The sequence below is a fragment of the Cotesia typhae genome, unplaced genomic scaffold (genome assembly GCF_013202065.1).
Source record: "Cotesia typhae breed Kobodo isofemale line unplaced genomic scaffold, CoteBio_Ctyphae scaffold_91, whole genome shotgun sequence".
In the NCBI taxonomy this organism is placed as follows: domain Eukaryota; kingdom Metazoa; phylum Arthropoda; class Insecta; order Hymenoptera; family Braconidae; genus Cotesia; species Cotesia typhae.
The window spans coordinates 2,997,072-3,017,994 of NW_027423781.1; the positions used below are offsets into that span (position 1 = coordinate 2,997,072).

At 30.4% G+C, this 20,923-nt stretch overlaps 1 protein-coding gene across 2 annotated transcripts; it reads right to left on the minus strand.

Moving 5' to 3' along the window:
• Positions 1-1,597: 1,597 nt before the first annotated feature.
• LOC141537312 (uncharacterized) lies at positions 1,598-16,319 on the minus strand. 2 transcript variants are annotated; one of them, XM_074258211.1, is made up of 10 exons: positions 14,995-16,319; positions 9,795-10,024; positions 9,482-9,691; positions 9,303-9,389; positions 8,946-9,119; positions 8,654-8,833; positions 8,081-8,257; positions 5,794-5,897; positions 4,458-4,659; positions 1,598-1,715 (listed from the first exon to the last, which is right to left on the minus strand). In XM_074258211.1, the coding sequence occupies exons 2-9, from the start codon at positions 9,943-9,945 to the stop codon at positions 4,459-4,461; spliced, it is 1,284 nt and encodes a 427-aa protein (XP_074114312.1). In that variant the 5' UTR covers positions 9,946-10,024; positions 14,995-16,319; the 3' UTR covers positions 1,598-1,715; position 4,458. The 2 variants fall into 2 exon arrangements, with proteins under 2 accessions (XP_074114312.1, XP_074114313.1); XM_074258212.1 differs by lacking the exons at positions 9,303-9,389; positions 14,995-16,319 and having other exon boundaries at positions 9,795-10,432.
• Positions 16,320-20,923: the final 4,604 nt, after the last annotated feature.

Genomic DNA, 20,923 nt, shown 5'->3' on the forward strand with positions numbered 1-20,923 from the left:
AGGTAACTTCACTGATTCATATGGAGTACTATCAAAATTTCGATAAAACTTCAGCTGGAAATTGAAATAAATATTCTATCGTCTTCTCTAAACGACAGTAATTTTTTTAATTGAATACCTGATAAATTTTATAAGATATACACTCTGATGTATTTAGTACTAGGATTCATAGATGTGTAAGAAAAAATTATACAAAAAAATAGTAAAATTTTGTATATATCGCAGTCAAGTGTTTAAATAAACCTTACAAAAATTAAGGGAGCAAGAAAAAAATCCAAAATGGTCGTACAGTAAATCAAAAAAAGCAAATCGTAGCTCTAAGTGTCTAGTTTTTAGATCTAAGTTCTAAATATTTTTTTGTCGGTGGTTTTCTTGAGATTACATAAAGTACCCTTTCGTGCATCGATTATGCTTACGATGTTCGATGGTTTGTAAAATAACTAAATAGGTCACATTAAAAATTTCCGTAAGATTGGAGTCAACTTTAAAAATATTTCAATCATTATAATCATAAATAATAGAAATAAAAGCCTCTACACAGAAAAAAAAATTAACTTGATTCAAGAGAAAAATTCTTGAACCAAGAATATAATTTTGAAGAGGGTAATTGTTTTGAATCAAGACGAAAAATTCTTGAATTAAGTAAAATTTCCTTAAATCAAGAAAAATTTTCTTAAATCAAGAATTTTTCTACTTAAACCAAGAATATTGAGCTCTTCAAAAATATATACTTGATTCAAGAATATTTTTTTTTCTGTGTACGACTTTTGTCTCGATGTCAATAGGAGTCTATAAAGTTTTACATATAAACTTATTGAGTTACAGCCTTAATAAATTTGTAGAAATGTCTTACAATGTATTCTTCAATACCTAATGTATATTTTAAAAGACATCATATGGAACTCTGATAGATTCTTCCGGAATTCCAACTGAGGATTAAAAAAATACACTTGGGTACATTTTTACTTCAATCTACCATAGCAGTTATGAATAAATCCGAATAAATTACTCAATATCTAAAATATTCTTGTAAAGCTTTTAAAAACATCCTTTCCAAAATGATAATAATGAGGTGTAATCAATGAAAAACATTTCCTTTTGTTTTTATAGATGGCTGTCAATAGAAGTCTCCTCTGTTTACCGTTAAGTTAATCATAAATTAATATAATTAATAGTTTGAAACACATTTTAATGAAATCATAATCAGATTGACAATAATAATATTGACGAAACAACAATAATATAATATTAATATTAATGTCAATAACGATAATATTCATACTCACGGAGAGAAATGGATTTTTAGAATTGTTATCATTATTTTTTAACAGTTATTAGCTTTAGAATGTGATAGACTAACATCAATTTATGGCAATAATTACCATTACGATAATAGTATTCGGTACCATTCTTAGAAGTGTAGTTTTTTTTTTATAATTTACAAAATGGTAACCATTACTGATGGTACTTATTATTATAAATTAATTTTAGTCAATAACATTTCTAGCTTAGTAAATAATAAGAGAAATAATAATCATTGTAATTAATAATGATTTAAAAACGAAATTATTGATATTTAATCGGGAATATTTTGATCGTTAGCATTATTTTTTTCTTAAGTCCATCTCGAACACCGCACAGCATTCTACAGACGCAATTTTGGAATTCCTCTGCCGTCAATTCCATGCCTGGCGCAGTATGGCTATTCACATAATCTAGAAGAGAAAAACTGGTTATAAAGATGTTAGGTAGTCTTAATAATTACTCGAAAGATCATCTAATGTTCTTTCGGGAAATCATTTAATGATCTTTCGGGAGATCATTCCGTAATCAGACGGGAGATAATCTTACAATTTTTCTGAAGATCATCTAGTAATAATTCGCGAGATTTTGAATGATCAAAAAAAAAATTTACTAATTTTCGTTAAAAAACTCCATTATATTTCTAGATTTCTATACAATGATAAAAAGATTTATCAGAAAAGAATAAATAATTTGTTAAATTTTTTTTTCAAGAGATTTTTTATGGAGAAAACAAATTTTTCTTAGTTATTAACAAGACATCATTACTTAATTGATCATTTATTGATCTCTGATTAATTTTTTTAATATTAAAAATTCCCTATCATATTAAAGTTAATATTTTTTAACATTTAATAAGATTTATTAGTTGTTAACAAATATTTATAAGGCCGATACTGAAAGACAAATTTCTGAACTACCAAGTTGTTGCGGAATTACACATTTGTAATTGCCGCAATTTTCTGAGAGTGACCGAGGTGCTGCTACAAACGCGCCCTCAGGTGCTTAACATAAACTCAAACCCGGTTGCGCAGAAAATCTCCAAAAACACGTGCAAGTAAACACGTGGTGATATATATTTGTGCATCAAATTCAACATCAAGTGCAACCAGGATCAGCAATCAACCCAACTCAATCAAGAAGATCTTTCTCAAGCTCACTACCAACATCGGAAACTCAGGTATTGATTTATTCAATATTCAATGCACTCTGTGATCACACCAGATCCAACCTATACTCATGTTGCTATCTCACTCTTACTCGTTACCACATGGCGTTCCCATGCTGGCACATACACACTCACACTGTCTTATAACATTATTGCAAAACAGCCATCATTGACTCTCGCCTAGCAACACATCACCAAAATATATTGTCATGACTCCAGGTCTATTATTAGACCACTACTCATCATCTTATGCCCCATTATGTGGGAAATGCCGCATTGCGGGTGTTGCTTGGTGGGGTCAGTTGTGACTGTTATATATATATACTTACACAGGCTCTAGGAGCGAGATACTGTTCAGATCTTCAAAGATTGTCACCAAATACTTTTACTCATCCGAGATCAAGCTGAGGTGGCCTCTCAGTTCACTCATCAAACTCATCCAGAGATCGTTAGAAATCATCAAGTGATTCAACTCAGTGCAATCAACATTAATTAATAACTGTGAAGTGCATTTATTAATACGAATCTACAGATTCAAGAACTCAACATGTGTAAACATAAAACTCATAATCATCCACGCTCTTTGAATTGTCGCGTCATAATTTCATTCCTTGTTTGTGACGCCTTTCATGAACTCATTTCTTATTACAACCATTACAATCTACATATGCTCATAATACTTATTCTATAATAAGACCACTCACTACACTCATAATCACTCACTCTATTAATTATCGCACTCAGTTAATCTAATCTATACGCTCATACTATGACTATTAATTAAGTGTAATTAATTAATCGTCTGGTGAACCTAATTCTACAACATTACTCATATTTGTCGCTCATAATTGCTAGTGTTAATTATATTGTACATTAATTAACAGTTCAATTGAAGATCAATTTTCTACAACTCATACTCAGTATAATTAATATACATTAATCAATACAACTCAATTAAACTCAACTCGCTCGTACTCATAACTCAGCATAGCAATTCAATGCCATAATAATTGTTCAAATGCTCATAGTGATCATAGTTTATTTAATGCTCAACTTTGTAATCTAAGAATGACTGTGATTTATTTATAATATATGACTATAACCGCGAATTGTGTCTCCTCCATCTTTTAACACCTAGTCCCGGCAAATAAATATTTAATGTTAAGACAATTATCTTACCACAAGTCTTACTTTATTCTCGCGAATTGATTAGATTGAAAATACATTTTTTATCGTCATTTTCAAGTTAAGAAAAGTATAATTGAGGATAATTATTTATTTTATTGTAAACTAATTCTCATCTTAAATTAATACTTTTATGATGTAATAAATATTAAATATTAAAAAATAATAAATAAATATTAAAAAATCATTTAAGGTAAAAGACCCAGTTATTGAAACTGGCCTAGTTGATTGACACTTGCGATTTTATTCTAATTAAAGAAATAAAATGTTATCAAAAAATTAATTTTTTTAAAATTTATAATTCAAAAATTATATTTATTTATTTATTAGAGTCGATTTGTTTTATTTAGTTAAAATAAAATTGAAAAAATCAATAACTGGGTCTTTTACCTTATTATAAATAAATAAATATCTTTCAACCATGTTTGTGCACAAACAAATAACCTTTGATAAATGATTTTTAACTGTCAATAATTATTATGAAATATTAAAAAATTTTATTAAATACTAATAAATACTTCTTTCAGTATAACTTCATTGAAGTACATTCAATAATGAAGATTTAAAACAAAAAAATTTCTTTGAATCATTTTTCGACAAAGTTATGGATATTTAAAACTATAACAGGTTTTTTCTGCAAAAATTCGTTTTTTTTTGTTAAGGTAAACTAAATTTGAATTAACTCTGAAAAAAACGTCTCATAAGGCAAAAAAAAAAACGAAAAAAATTTCTAGTAGAATCGAAGGGGTTTGGCTTAAAAAGTTCTCGATTTGGTGTTAAAAGCGCTTTTTATAAAGCTCACCTTAAACATTTTCATAAGTATCCTCAGGCATCTGTTTTCGTCCTTTTTTTCCAGTGATGGTCATTTTTGCCAGATCATCTTCACTGAAAATCAATTTTAGAATTTTACGTGCCATCTCTCGAGGATTTTTTCGATTACTTTGGGTATATAGATCCAATTTGAATCGATTAATCATTATTTTTGATCCTTTTATCAATTCCACCTGTTAAGATATATAAAATATATAATTTTGTCTGATAAATATCTTCTTAAATGTAATCTTCTAAAAACATTAGTAAAAAATAATCATGCCAGCGTACAAGTCACGTTAAAAGAATTTCGATTTTTTTCTGAAGAAATTCAAAAATATTTACAGAAGCACAGAAAGATGTTAAATTGTAAAAACTAATGCAGTAAGAAATCAGCTTTATAGAAAATTTTATATCAAAATTATCATACTGAGTAGAGGGGGGGGGGTAAAGGGAGTAAAACGGGATAGCACAGCGAATCGGATATACCCTCAAAATTCCGTAAAAAATTTTTATTTCCTGAAAATGTAAAAATAGCAATTTATGTCATAACAGCCTAACGGCACGTTTTCCCGACAGCTGAAGAGAATAGTATATTACACACCGAGGGAAGTAAAGTAAGAAATGTCTCAAATCACATGTAATTGTTGGTGATCTGAGGCTTTCTTATTTACTTCCCGAGAGAGTGTATCTATTTTTTTGCTCGACGAAGGCAGAAAGTGGCAATTTCGTTTAGCGCAGCGGGCCGAAATTTGACGCTTTCTGCTCGTCGAGCAAAATCTAATTATTTGACATTTTAAGAAAATAGACAAATAAAAAAGAAAAAGAAAGTAGCTATAGCTATAGCTTATAAGCTCTAAAGACGCTCAGCAAGTACAGCAGCTTTTTACTGTTACTTCCGTAATTGAGAAAAATCTCAAAACTTAAAATTTAAAAAGAGAACTGGCTGAATTAGAAAAAAAAACACATACTATCTCGCTTAAATTCTCCACAAGTATAGTGATGGCTTCTGTTTACATTTGAAGTTTGTTAATGAAAAATAATTTACACTTGAGGTATCATTTTTAGAGTAATGATTGACGCTTCGATTTCCTTATCAGAAAATCGACACTTTAATCGTCAAAAATTAAAAAGAAAAATCCAATAAATTTATTGATGCTTGAAGTAGGGTGAAAGCACAAATACTCAGCCCATAACTGGTAGTTGCTCTTATATTTTAACATTAGCAAAAAGTATATATAAATATAATTTAACATAAAGTAGCTGGATACGGGTTAGGGGCTTAATATTGGTGTTCTAATTTTATTAAATCAAAATCTAATTAATACCTCTTTCGGACGCTTTTCTGCTTTTGAATTTTTTTCCGTTCGACGTTTTTCTTTCAACCTTTTTTTCTCTAAATACATCATAAATTCTTGGTACAAATTTTTATCTGTAAAATTAACAAAAACGTTTGATGAGTATTTTTTAGAGCCACTTTACTATGTTATAAAAATTTGTAAAAACATTTTTAAATTTTGTAATAAGAATTTAAATATCTTGTAAAAAATTTTGACATGACCATATATGGCCTGATATAACCATAATAACCTGATATGTTTTAATCTAGATTGTGACAGGGAAAACTGAACTTCTCATGGTCGTTATCGACCACTTTATTGACGCCACGGTAATGAGGGTTTTCCCTTACCGTTCGATTTTGACAAGTAGTTCAGACTTGTCACCGGGCGTGCAAATCGAAAGTCCCCACTGCTGTCCCCAGAAAACGAAGCGGGGTTGACAATAGGAAAGTTCGAGAACTCGGAGTCAAGGGTTATAAAAGATCCGACAAAAGAAACATCAAGGCTTTTTGAGTCAGGCCCTGGAACAAGTAACGCTTTTTTGAGCCAGCCTTTGGAACAAGTAACATCTTTTGAGCCAGGCTTTTGAGCCAGTGACACTTTGAGACAGTGAGGCTTTTGGAAAAACAGTGAGTCAGTGTAGTGCTGTGTAGTAAATTCTGTCATCAAGATTTAAGACCATCAAGAAGGAAGTCAATCTACGATCCGGAATTGGGAACCCATTACTTGGAGCCGGAAAGTTTATTCGAGACGAGAGAGAGAGACCAACCAGCCGCTGATTTCGCCCGTTTCCACTAGGACTTCACTCAACGTTTGGAGAGTTGTAAAAGTTAAGTCAGGTATTATTATTACAATTATTTCAGGCCAAGCTTGAATTTGAAAATTGAGAGGCCGAATTAACTGTAATAAAATTTGTCAATTAATGATCGCTATTGTCTCAGATGTCACTTTTAATTTAGTAGATTCTTTTATAAGTAAATTATTCATAAATGTCAATTAATTAGTTGTTACAAGCCTTTTAGTTATGGGAAATTATTTAGTTAAAATTATTTGATTAAGTTGAAATAGTAGAAGCATTTGTGTAATTTAGATAGTCAAGGTCACTTTGGAATATATGCAGTTTGAATAATTAATGAGGCTTGTTAAACTTGTAGAATTTGAAATTTAAAATTTTGTAAAATTAATTCTAGGCCGTTGGGCTGAATTTAATTAATTTAGTAAATCTAGTAAATTAGTTTATTGAGAAAATAGTTAATGACTTTAATTGAATAATTTTGATTGATAAAATTTGGTAATGAATTAAATTAGTGAATTTGGTAATTGGTATTAAAGAAATGTTAAGCGTAAAATTCAAGGAATTTAGATAATTAGTAATTCGAAGAAATTTGAGTAATTAGAGAAAGTGTGTATTAAGTTAGCGTCCGGTGGACGATTTTTGTATGGAATTTAGTGAGTATTTAGAAACGTTGTATAGACGCCCGAGTCGGGGGTACAACGGATTAAGTTAGGAAACCGCTGCGTAGACGCCCGAGTCGGGGGCGCAGTCGGGAATAGGTTTTAACTGGTATTCCGTCAGGTTGACGAGGTAAATTATGTTAATTGGTATTCCGTCAGGTTGACGAGGTAATTAGTTGGTATTTTATGGTATTCCGTCAGGTTGACGAGGAAATTAAGATATTGAGATATTCCGTCGGAGTGACGAGGTTGAATAAATTGGTTAATTAGTTATAGGAAAAATCGGCAAGGGCCATTTAACGTAGGTGAGAGGTTCTCACAATTAAGTTAGTTTTAAGGAGATTGTTAAGTTTGTGGAGTTGGTTAATAAATCAGTTTAATTTTTATAAATAAATTTTCTCAGTCTTATTTACAGCCTTTCTCGGACTTCTCACGACCCTGTCCTTTCCTTCTCATGCTTCCCCGGTTTCTGGGACACCGTGTCTAAAATCCCAGTGGCGCCCTTTCTAAAGAGGAAAGGGGTAGCTAACTGGACCTGGGTTAAACCCCCCGGTTACAAGATCATTTTTGTATTAAGTCATGAAGACGAAGATCTAATTTAATTTTATTACTAAGCAGTCAAGTGGCTCCAAAGATATTTAAAAAGTTAGAACCGAAATGAAAAATTTTGAAGAACTAAAAAATGACATAATAGATGAAGTTTATTGCGACTATTGCTCAAGAGGGTAGTCAGAAATTTTAATTCTCATCTCCAGAGCCTCTCTGTGCCAACAAATAATACCAGCAAATAATACCAACAAATAATACCAGATAAAATTACCAGAATTAGAGGACCCACTCATGTCGCTTGAACCAATTGATGAATCTTGATCTTGATCTTCCAAAACAGACTTTTTCTTTTTAGATTTTTCTAATTTACGAGTGTCCATACTGATTTCCGATTTGTCATCAACAACAGTTGCATGATGTTTTTTAGATTTTTGTTTATGAGAATCTACTAGAAAACATGAAATAATGAAATAAAAAAATGAAAAAAATTTTTGCGGTTTTTTTAAAACACTCTAATGAACATATGTGATGATATTAAGATATATCAGAAACTTTTTTTACACATATCGTTGCAAGTACAGAATTGTTTGTTTTAATTCTTGTTAAAAAAATTACAAATGCTTTTAATTTTACTTTGATTATCATGATTTAATTTAATTTTAAAATCAGACGGTTAATTAGTTTTAAACATATTTAAAAAGTTTAAATCAAAATAAAAATTTTGAAGAGATAATAAATAGAATAATGAATAAAAATTGACTTAGAATTATTGTTCAAAGATAGTAAGGAATTTTAAAACTCTCCTTCAGAGCCACTGTGTGCTAACGTAGATAATAATAATTACCATGATTAGAAGATCCACTTTTATTGCCTGAATCAACAAATAAATCATCCTGATCATCTGAAACAGACTCTTTTTTTTTTTTTTTTGATTTTTTTGATTCATGGGTCATTCCACTGATTGCTAGTTCACCATCAACAACAGCTGCATGACGTTTTTTAGTTTTTGATTTTTGGACTGAACCTACCATAAGAAATAAAATAAGTTTAACGTGATTATGTTCGAAGGTTGTGAGGAATTTAAAAACTAAAATCTTCAGAGTCAATCATGTCCCAGCATAGTTGATAATAATTACCATCAACAGATGATCTATTTTTGTCTTTCGGATCAATCAATGAATCATCCGAATCTTCAGATAAAAATTTTTCTTTCATAGATTGTTTTGAATCACGAGTTTTTTCGTTAAGTTCCAATTTGTCATCAATAGCAGCTGCATGTCGTTTTTTAGATATCAGTTTTTGGGGTAAACCTATCATTGAAAATTAATTAATTTTTTGAAAAACATTTTTTAATTGCTCATTTAAGAAGAAAAAAATTAAAATTTAAAAATTTTGTCAGTATCTGTAAAGGTTTGCATGTTCGTGTAAAAAATTCTTGTTTTATTTGTAGTAATTTATCTTATTTTCAAAATGATCAACGTATTATTGCTAACCTTTGTTTTCTGGTAAATTATTATCGAAAAAATTCTGAGTTTCACCCAAACTGACATTTTGGTCCGCGTATTCTTGAACTTTATTTTCTATAACAATTTTATGTTAAATTTTTAAGTTACAATAAAAAAAGAAATTCCCGTCCTAAAATTTGAAAAACGATAAATTAATTTGCTCATACCGTCATTTGCAATTGTATTAGTCATGACGTCATCAAAAATAGAAATTTTGTCAACAATTGCTGCATCAATTGGAGATTTAACCACATCCTTTTTGCCTTTCTTTTTGATTCTTTTTCCAGGCTTGTCATTCTCTGATTTTAAATCATCTCCTTTACTTATCAAGTTTCCACCTTCATCAACAGTGCAGTTTTCCAAAAATTTTTCGTCATCTTAATACATAAACATGAATTTTTCAGTTGATATCTTATCATGATTTATTTAAAAAATTTTATGTATGTCAAGAATTATAAAATAAAAAACTGCAATACTCACCATCTTGTAATATAATTTTAAGAGTGAAATTTTTCCTGTCTCTCTTCGCAACTAAACCACTTTTTTTTGAATTTTTAATGTTTGCGGTTTTGATAACAGAACTTGATTTTAATGTATCCCAGTAAACAAGGGAAAAAGTTTTTTCAGACATTTTTATAATGTAATATATTTTTTAATGTCAAATATGTCAAATAACTGAAGTATGTCAATAACAATAAATAAATGAAAATCTGCTAAAAAAAATAATCAATATTTTGCTTAAAATAATAACAGTTGAAAGACAAGCTATCTAAACAAAAAAAAAAAACTAAAACGAAAAAATTACAACTACAGAATGAAAGATTTTTCCGATTTATCTCGAACAACTAAGTACCGGATATTGAAAAAATATTATGAGGCAACGGCTTTGGAAAATGTTTATTCCTCAGAAGGTAAATAATTGGTGAATACCTCGCGATCGTTAGAACCACAAATCATTCTTATAGATATAAATAATAAAAATTTATGGAATTTTAATAATTTTCACTGTAAACTTTTCGAATATCAGAAGTGAACACCTTCTGCTTTAATCGGAGCAAAACGATGACGTTCGTTTCCTATTTATTGGTCCCACTTACTTCATTATTTTTGATTCTGCATTTTTCAACCATTCGAAATACTATGGTTCTTCGTCCCTGAGCTCTAAGTACTTTTTGGAATGTCGTGAGGCGATGTTTATGTGCTACATGTTAATTGACTCGGAATAATCCATGACGTGTTTTGCTCTGTAATATTTATGTGTTACAGATTCAAGCATTTTGAGAGGTCCAAGGAGCTTCATCTCTAGACTTAAGGCAGCTCTACGCATTTTGCGTTGTAATAATTGTTTTTCAGGCTCAATTGCTCGGATCCATCTTTTATCTCCGGACATCACGCAGCTTTGAGCGTTTCATAGCGCAATGTTAAAGTATTATAGGTTTCATTGGCTCAAAAATATTTTGGGGTTTAGTTCCAAAGTATCACAAGGCTATTTAAGAGATATTTTTAAATTTCAAAAGATTTTTGCTTTTTTTGGTAATTTTTCGTGTACCCCTAGTTGCGAACGTTCGTAAAAAATTTTTTATTTCTAACAATGAAAGTACTAAATTAATATGTCAACATGAATATTTACACATGCTATTATTCTCAGTCAATGTAAACATAAAAAGTTCACCACCCCTGTAGAATCATGGGAACCACTCCTAACAAGAGTTTGTAGAAAATAAAAATTTTTTTATCGAAGGTAAATTGAATCATCACGCTGACTTCTTGTAGGCTTTTTTGTTCTGAGCTTGTCAAGTCATAAAAAATTCATACGCTCTCTGAACCTGCAGACCTACCCATAAAACCACATTTTCGGAAATAAAAATTTTTATTTTTTAAATACTTGTGTTAGAAGTAATTCAGATTGTTCGAGAGGGATGCCAAATTTTTTTTGGTTTCGTTGGGTGGAAATAAAAGGTTTCTTAAGAAATCAATTTAATAACCCGATTTACGCCTGATATACAAATTTTAATTTTTTACGGAGTGGTTTAAGAATTGATTTTAGAGGTTACTTGAACGCTTTCGTTTACTCCAGATAAATTCTGAAGTATCTAATACACTTGTACGAGCTCAGAAAAAAATCACGGTCATCCTCCGTATTCCAGAACCTTTTTAATCCACCCTCGCATATCACTAGTAAAATTTAGAAATTAAGAAAAATGTTCATCAGTGGCATGCGAGGATAAATTAAAAGGTTCTGGAGTACGGAGGGTCACCGTTATTTTTTCTTTTAAGCTTGTACAAGTGTATTAAATACTTCAGAATTTTTTAAGAGCAAACAAAAGCGTTCAAGTAATTTTTTCGAATTTTTTTAATTCCAGCTTTGATTTGTGAGGGTGGGACTTGACATCCGGTACCCAGAGGAAGTTTTGTATTTAATTTTCTATACATTCGGCCCTCTATTTTGCTATCAGCAATATTTTTTTCTGTTTTCTAGGAAATTGAAAATTCGTTTGCACCCAACGTCCGGAACTTCAGATTCATGCTTTCAACGATTTTATTGATAATTTTTATCCACACTTAGTTGATTTTCAGTCTTTTCGGTGGCTGCTGGGCCGATTTCGGAGTAGCTAGGAGATTGATAATTTTTAATAGGTTGTAGGTATGTTGTCTGCGTGTTCTAAAAAAACGGAAATGTCAAATAAGACTTTTAACAATTTTTTGTCATTTTTAAGTTACAGAGTTGATTTTAGGCGTAAGCCCGGTGGTCAAGGAGCTGTTTTTTTTATAACGTTAAGGGGGAACACCACTGTGACGGTCGAAAAAAAAAAGTGATTTTCGGGAATTTTTTTGACAGGGAAAATAAAGGAATTTGGGGATTGGGTCTTTTTTATTTGATTAGAGATACATTATATAAAGATTATTATCTTAAATTTTTATTAGAAAATATTTAAATATTTAAAAAGTTCTTAACAATCTCGTAGAGCACTGGAGAAAATTTCCTCCCTCCATGGTTGGATCGATAACTCAAAAATGGAATATCTGAAAATAAAAACCAAAATTGCTTTTTAATCAGTAAGGATGTAGTTATCGTTGCACGAACGGAATTTTGAAAATTTTGATTTTAAAGATTTTTTTAGCTAGATTAAAACAAGAAAAACTGTAGAAATGATGAGAAAATTTTTAATCAGTCGTCATTTCTTTGAAAATTAAAATTTTCAAAATTCTATATATTCGACGATAACTACATCCTTATTGATTAAAAAACAATTTGGGTTTTTATATTCAGGTGATCCGTTTTTGAGTTATCAATCCGGCCATGGAGGGGAAAATTTTCTATAGTGCTCTACAAGTTTGTTAATAAATTTGTAATAATTAAATATTTTTTAATAAAAATTTAGGATAATAATTTTTAATGTACCCTTAATAAAATAAAAAAAAAACCCGATCCCGATGAATGTTCAGGTTGTTTAAGATCAGCGATTTATTTGATGTCTAAAATTATATCGAAATCTAAAACGTTTTGTTAACAATCTCAAATTCATCAGACGTCTTTGAATGAATTTATTTAAATATCAATTCAAAGATGCCTGATGAAGTTGAGATTGTCAACGAAACGTTGCGGGTTTTGATATAATTTAGACATCATATAAATCACTGATCTTAAACATGCTGAACATATTATGTTATCTATTTGCTGAGATCTGAATATTACCATGATAAAAGATAAGATTTAATATCTTTGAATCTTTGAAATCTAAGGATTTATTTAAGTACTTTTGTTTTCTCCCTCTCGGTCTTGAGATGCATGATTATTTTTAAAATTCCAGATGATCTTCATGAAAGTACTAGTCCAGAAAATTCTGAATACGAATCTTCTGATGACCCTGAAAGGGACAGCCCCGATAGATCTGAAATCCAACATTTATATGAGTCTGAAAATGAATTCTCTGATGATTCTGATGTTGGATACTTTGGCGATACGGAAGAAAATCAAAATAATGTTGATAATTATGAGCATGACTTCGGTAACGTTGGTGATGATCCTATTTTTTACCGGAATATCGATCCTTTTACTATTGGTAATGATTTTGATTCTTCAAGCAACAGTAGTGATGATGAACGTGAATCTACTTATAGTAGTTCATTTAACAGTGATGTAAGCGAGTGGGATAACAACAGTCAGTGGTCTGAAAGTGAAAGTGACGACAGTTCATCTGATGACAGTGAGACAGGACCTACTTTTGATACTGATCATTTGAATGATCCGATTTACGAGAATGCTCCTTTGACTTTAGGCGAAAGTTTACTTTGCATTTTAACCTTTATGATTCGGCATAAAGTAACGAAAGTTCTGTTAGCAGACTTATTATCTCTTATTAACATACATTGTATAAAACTAAATTATTGTCTTAAAACTCTGTACTTCTTTAAGAAATTTTTTAAAAATGTTCAAAACCCACTTAAACGACATTTTTTTGTTCAGTTTGTTTTTCGAAGTTAAACAATGAAAAAACTTCTTGTCCCCAATGTAAGAAGAAAACTGACGTTAGTTATTTTATTCAAGTTCCCTTAATACCACAATTATTTAACTTTTCCGGCGTCCTAATTTTTACAACTTGTTGCAAAGCCGATTTAATAGACAAAAAATTTCAAAAAACAATTTAGAAGACATTTGGGATGGGGAAGTTTATCGATCATTCTTCTCAAATAACGGATTTTTATCTAATCCTTCAAACATTTCATTCACTTGGAACACCGATGGCATAGCACTTTTCATGTCTTCTAAATTTAGTCTGTGGCCATTTTATCTGACAATAAATGAACTTCCTTTCAATCAACGGACAAAAAAAGAAAATTTATTATTAGCTGGTCTTTGGTTTGGAGCGAAATCTCAACCAAATTTATTTTTAGATAGTTTTCGAGCTGATCTTCAAAGAATTTTCAGCGGTATCTGGTGCAAAGTTGTAGATCTAAATTCTAGAATAAAGGTGAGAGGGATCATTATTTGTGGCACGTGTGATCTCCCAGCTAAAGCTGCATTCCTCAATATGAAGGGACATAGAGGAATATTTGGATGTTGCCATTGTAAAATTGAGACTCAACACTTAAATAAAAGTCGTGTTTACCCTTTTCAACACAGAATGAAGTTAAGAACTACTACAGAATCGATGCGCGATGGCAAAAAAGCTTTTAACACTGGGAACGATGTTAATGGTGTTAAAGGTCCGACAGTTCTTTCTCAGTTAGTTCATGATGTTTTTAATACTACTGTCGTAGATTCTATGCACTGTGTATATTTAGGAGTTGCAAGAAAATTATTCAGTCTATGGTTTGATCCACAGTATAAAAATAAAAATTTTTCCCTTTATCAGCATCGAGAGTGGGTAAATGAAAAACTTCAGTCCGTTTCTCCGCCAGCGTTCGTTTCAAGATTGACTAGATCTATCTTTGATTATAAATATTGGAAAGCGTTCTGAGTGGAAACAATGGTTATTGTACTATTCAACCCCTCTTTTGCATTCAATTATGGGCGAAGAATATTTTTATCACCATAAACTGTTAGTCCTTGCAATCAGTTATTTAAATTATGATTCTATCAGCAAGAAAATGGTTTCAATCGCGTCAACGTGCTTGAAGATATATGTTTCACAATTTGAAAAACTTTACGGTTTAAAACATATGACTTACAACTTACATTGTTTAGTCCATCTTCCCGATGCTGTCCGTAAATTTGGTCCATTACCCTATACTTCTTGTTTCGCATACGAAGACCTTAACGGATCTTTAAGGCGTTTAATTCAAGGAACCCGATACACTCAATTGCAAGTTTGTTCTGCCTTATCAATTTTCAATAATGTAGTTCAATTAAAATCCGAAGCACAACAAGAAAGTCGTGAAGTTGCTGATTTTTGCCAGAGACTGGAATTAACTAATTTGAGGAGACGCAAGCTCACACAAATTCTTGATAAATGTTTTATTATTGGAAAATTGAACAAAACTGATGAGTTCATTGGTTTAATGGAATTCTTAATGAGAAAAGCCAATATACCTTATCAGAATCCTGTTAATGTGCATACATTTCCGCGTTTATTTAAAAACAATATTCTATATGATTCTGAACTTTATGAGCGTACGAAAAAAACTAATTTATCAGTAGTAATTTATCGTGAAAATGAAAATAATTGTATCGGTATACTAACAAAATTTGTGAAAATTTGTTTCTGTGATGGGATCAATAATTGTAATGTGAATTGTGAAAGTAGTCATTTCTATGCGATAATAAGAAAGTGTCTGCCGATTGAAAATATTTTTCAAGATTCTGAAATCGATAACATGTTAAACCTTTGCGTTGACTCTGGTGACAATTTAAGAATAATCGACATTAAAGAAATAATTACTGTATGTTTTGCTATGTTGACCGACAAGATGAATGATTTAGATACGTTCTTTGTTATAAAACCTATTAATATGTGTGAAATTGATTAAATTGTGTGAAATTAAGCATAAACTAAATTTAAGAAAATCCAAAAGTTCAAACTTTATAACGTTCATTCGTTTTTTGAAAAAAAAAAAAAAAAAAATAAATAAATTGTGTGATTAATTAGAAAAAAACAATAATAATAATAATAATTAAATTATTTCTTATAGAGTGATTTTTATTTTAATATCGGTGCCTGTTTTTCTTGTCATATGCGCACGCAGTTTAATAAAATCTAGCTTGATTATGTGGCGCCATAGTTTTACAGTGAGAGATATAAACCTTTTACAAAAATTAAGGGAGTAAGAGAAAAATCCAAGTTTTTTGGGGTTTTTGAACAGACTGTAACTTGAACAAAAATGGTCATGCAGCAAATAAAAAAGAAGCAAGTAGCTTCAAGTGTCTACTTTTTAGATCTAAGTTCCAAATTTGTTTTTGTCGGTAGTTTTCTTGAGATAACATAAAATACCCTTTCGTGCATTGATTATTACGATATTCGATGGTTTATACTATAATTAAATAGATCACACTGAAAATTTTAATGAAAATTGAAATAAAATACCGTTTTTTTTTCGAGTATTACCAAGAAAACCACAGAGAAGAAAATTGAAACTCAGATCTGAAAACTAGACACTTGGAGCTACAATTTGTTTTTTTTTTTTTATATGCTGAACGACTATTTTTCTTCAAGTTACAGACTGTTGAAAAAACCCCAAAAAATTTGTTCTTTTTCTTACACATCTATGAATCCTAGTACTAAATACATCAAAGTGTAGATCTTGTAAAATTCATACTATATTCAATTAAAAAAATTACTGTCGTTGAGAGGAAGCGATAGAATATTTATTTCAATTTTCAACAAAAATTTTATCAGAATTTTCATAGTTCTCAATATGAATTAGTGAATTTGTTACCTTGAACTTGTGAGCCAATATATTTAAAGATTTTCAAAGACAACAGATAAATACTACAGGAAATCGTATAGAGTTCCGGGTTAATTTATTCTGGCATTTGGCGGAATTAATTCATCTAGAATTTTCTCGCAATAAGTAGAATTTCTAGACACAGAGATCTGGCAATTCAATGAAATAATCTAGAAAATTAATCTTGATAGCTATAGAAGTTACGATAAAATTTTAGCATAATTTTTATTGTTCGATGAAATTTGATAAAATATTATGCGATAAAATATTAGCATGAAATTCGTTATGCTATTTTCTACCAAAATAAAACCATTTATCTGGGGAAAATTTAAGGACATCCGCATGAACTCTTAACAGTCCACACAGGGTAAATTGATGTGAAAGTCCGTATGAATTTTAAGTGAAATCTTTCAGCAAACTTAAGAAAAATTTTCCTACGGTCGTATTTTACGAATAATTTTTAAAATTTCATGCTGATTTCCGCCGAATTAGTCCTTCGGAATTAGTCCATTCATCTGGGGAAAATCTAAGGACATCTGCATGAACTCTTAACAGTCAACACAGAGTAAATTCATGTGGAAGACCGTATGAATTTTAAGTGAAATCTTTTAGCAAACTCAAGAAAAATTTTTCTACCGCTTAATTCCTTAAATGTTTCCGTGAATTTTCACAAGATATCAGCAGGAAATCCACTCGAATAATTTAGAAATTCCTTCGGAAAATATTTAGTTTCGAAGAAAATCTCCGGGCATTAGTGTAATCTCATCAGAATAAAAATCTAATTAAATTATAGCAAAGATTACATGAATTCTGACGAAACAATATGCTGGAAACCAAATGGAAATTATACACTTTCCATTTTGAAGTATAATTTCGTGGAAACATTAATTTCCGCCAAATGTCAGCTGGAAGTCTACCAAAACTTTCAGAATTTTCTTTAGAATTCTTTTTAGTGTCCCCGAGAAATTTTAAGGCCCTGTGTACAAATTAATCAACATCAAAATCGAGTAAAATTATTATTAAAAGGCCGTATCAGTTCCGTAAGAATATTAGCTGAAGACGCTTCATTTTTTTTTTTTAGTGTTTAGTTTTAAGAATAATTTTTCCCGTATTCCTATCAATTTTTGCTGGACATCAGCTGGAATTTTGCCCGATGTCTATGAAAATTCCCCTAGAATTTATAGATGCATTAATTATTCCGCTATTAATACAATTTTTGCAAGATATTGGTAAGACCTCCAAGAATTCAATACGTGATGAACCATTTAAGTTTGTATCAATTCTTGTATTATTACATTTGCACTGAAATTTCTAATATCTATAATGATGAAATCATCTCTAATTTTTTCATCAAGAATTCATTTGGAATTCCTATTTTGCAACAACTATGAATCCTTAAAGAATTCCGCAGACTTTCCGCCAGAATTTCTGATTTTTTTTACACGGGTCATGAAAATAAATTGAAAAATAGACCATTTGCAGTATACAGTTTAAAATGCAATCAACAATGCAATCAACAACGCAAACTAAAATCGATTCAATAATTTCAACTGCTGTTGAGAGATTAGTCATTGCTTTATCACAAATGAATACAATGACAATACCTATGATTATAGAAGGCTACTAATTTAGTAAACTTACAATTACTTTAAAACCCTATCATATTTATAAACAATGTCTGATAGCACGAGTGACAGCGATTTTGAAACTAGCAGTAGATCATTGAGAAAAAGAAAAGGCCGAGACGTATCACCTTTCACTCGAAGAGTTCGACGCAGAAGAATTGACGATAGTTCGACTTCGGAGGGACAATCAAGTACCACTGATACCATCAGTTCATACGATTCAAGTTCAGACGAGGAATTAATCACTGGCATTCGAAATACAAATGAACAATTAAACTTGAGACGCGCTTCGGAAGAATCTGAAGACAGCGAAGAATCTGAACGCAAAAAATTTAATTTAAGATTACAAAAGGATGATTATATTGATATTATATCTTACCGCAAACTTAAAGCACGTATTCAGGAACTCATCGAGGTTCCAGAAACTGAAGATCCTAGAGGAAATTCAGCTGGAGAACCATCAACATTATCTGCTCGAGTTGATGAGCTTCCAAGCTCTTCTAATCACTCGACGTTGAGACTTCGAACTAGGCAATTGGCAAATCGAATCAACCCTTGTGTATGTACAAGATGTACACGTTTTAACAATTAATATGACGGCAATTTGAATTATAATTGAGAAATTGATAAATTTTATAGTTGACTACTCAAATAGTTGGGAAATTATAAAAAATTTGAGAAAATTTTTAAAATGAAACTTTTTTGCGCGCGTTGAGGGTAAAATTTAAAGGTCGCGTCACAATAATAATAATATGAGCGTCACAATAATCATAATATGAGCGTCACATTAAAAGACGCATATATGTTCGTAGTCGGAGAGAAAAAGATAAAGTTATAAAGGAATTCTATACTTTTACACTATAGAAATGTTATTTTCATATACACATGCGTTGTATTTTAGATTGTAGGTACACTGCTCTTAAATGTTATTATTATTATGTATTTTATAACCTCGTGTTTGTTTAGAATGTTTTATTAACGTTTTTATTCAGATATTTTAATATTCGACACCATTAATTAACTTTTTATATGAAAAATTTAGTCTACAATTAAATAATAATCCTAACATGTCGACAACTAAATACGGAACCACAATAGATGCCATTTTTACACGATATTTAGAAAATATTGAAACAAGAACTTATGTTTCATATTTTAGTTACCATATAAGGCTTTAGTGACAACTATATCATTACAAATATCATCAGATGATGTTGTACATATTGAAGAAATAAATTGAAAGAATATGTGACATAAATAGTGTAAATTTTTCTCATTTAATCCTTTCAATACTATGTATCAGTTAAATTCTTTCCATACTATATATGCATAAATCCTTTATGTACCTGTCTTTGATATCTATTAACTATTAATTAATGAATTATAAATTGAGTTTGCCAAAGAAGTTTCACTTCTAACATGTGTACAGAGTACACACGCTCTTTTTTTTTTTGTTACAAGACATGAATTTCGTAAAGGGATATCCATCATTTTCCAGAATTCTTATGTTCGATTATCCTATATATTAAAATTAATGATTAATTGCCTGATTCCTCATTGGCTCAGGATTAGAGCGCGCGCAATTTAAATTCCTAGTTCGGACAATTTAATATTTTTTATTGAGGAAAGAGCTCTAGTAGCTGCTTATACACTAGTCACAAAAATTAAGGGATATAAAAAAAATTCCAAATTTTTTGGTGATTTTCAGCGAGCTGTAACTCCGAGGAAAATGATCGCACAGAAAAAAAAAAAAAAGCAAATTGTAGCTCCAAGTGTCTAGTTTTTAGATATGACCATGAAAATTTTTTGTCATCGTCAGGTCTGGAGAAATCCTAAGAAAACTACTGAAAAAAAATTTTTCGAAATTTTTTTTCGTCTTAAAAAAGGTCTACGGGCTTCAAAAAAATTTTTTCGATTGTTTCGTTTAAAAGCTCTTTTAGTAAATTTAATACCCTTTAATTTGACGTAATCAAAAAGCCTGTACGATAATTTGCCGCGGAGTTATCGTCAATCAAAAAAATTTTTCTTCAAAAGCGGTTTACGTTTTCTTATAGAGAATATTGTGTAGTTTTCAAAACCCTCCTTCGATTTCCTATACGGTCATTATTTCCAGAGTTATTGATTTCCAAAGTCAAAAAAACTTTTTTGCTTTGATTGACGATAACTCCGCGGCAAATTATCGTACAGGCTTTTGGCTACGTCAAATTAAAGGGTATTAAATTTACTAAAAGAGCTTTTAAACGAAACAATCGAAAAAATTTTTTTGAAGCCCGTAGACCTTTTTAAGACGAAAAAAATTTCGAAAATTTTTTTCAGTAGTTTTCTTAGGATTTCTCCAGACCTGACGATGACAAAAAATTTTCATGGTCATATCTAAAAACTAGACACTTGGAGCTACAATTTGATTTTTTTTTTTTTTTCTGTGCGATCATTTTCCTCGGAGTTACAGCTCGCTGAAAATCACCAAAAAATTTGGAATTTTTTTTATATCCCTTAATTTTTGTGACTAGTGTATATCAGTGCCTGCTCACTCCATGTATTTATATACAGTACAACCTGGTTATAAGTTACATCGGATGATCTACTCACTCTCACAGC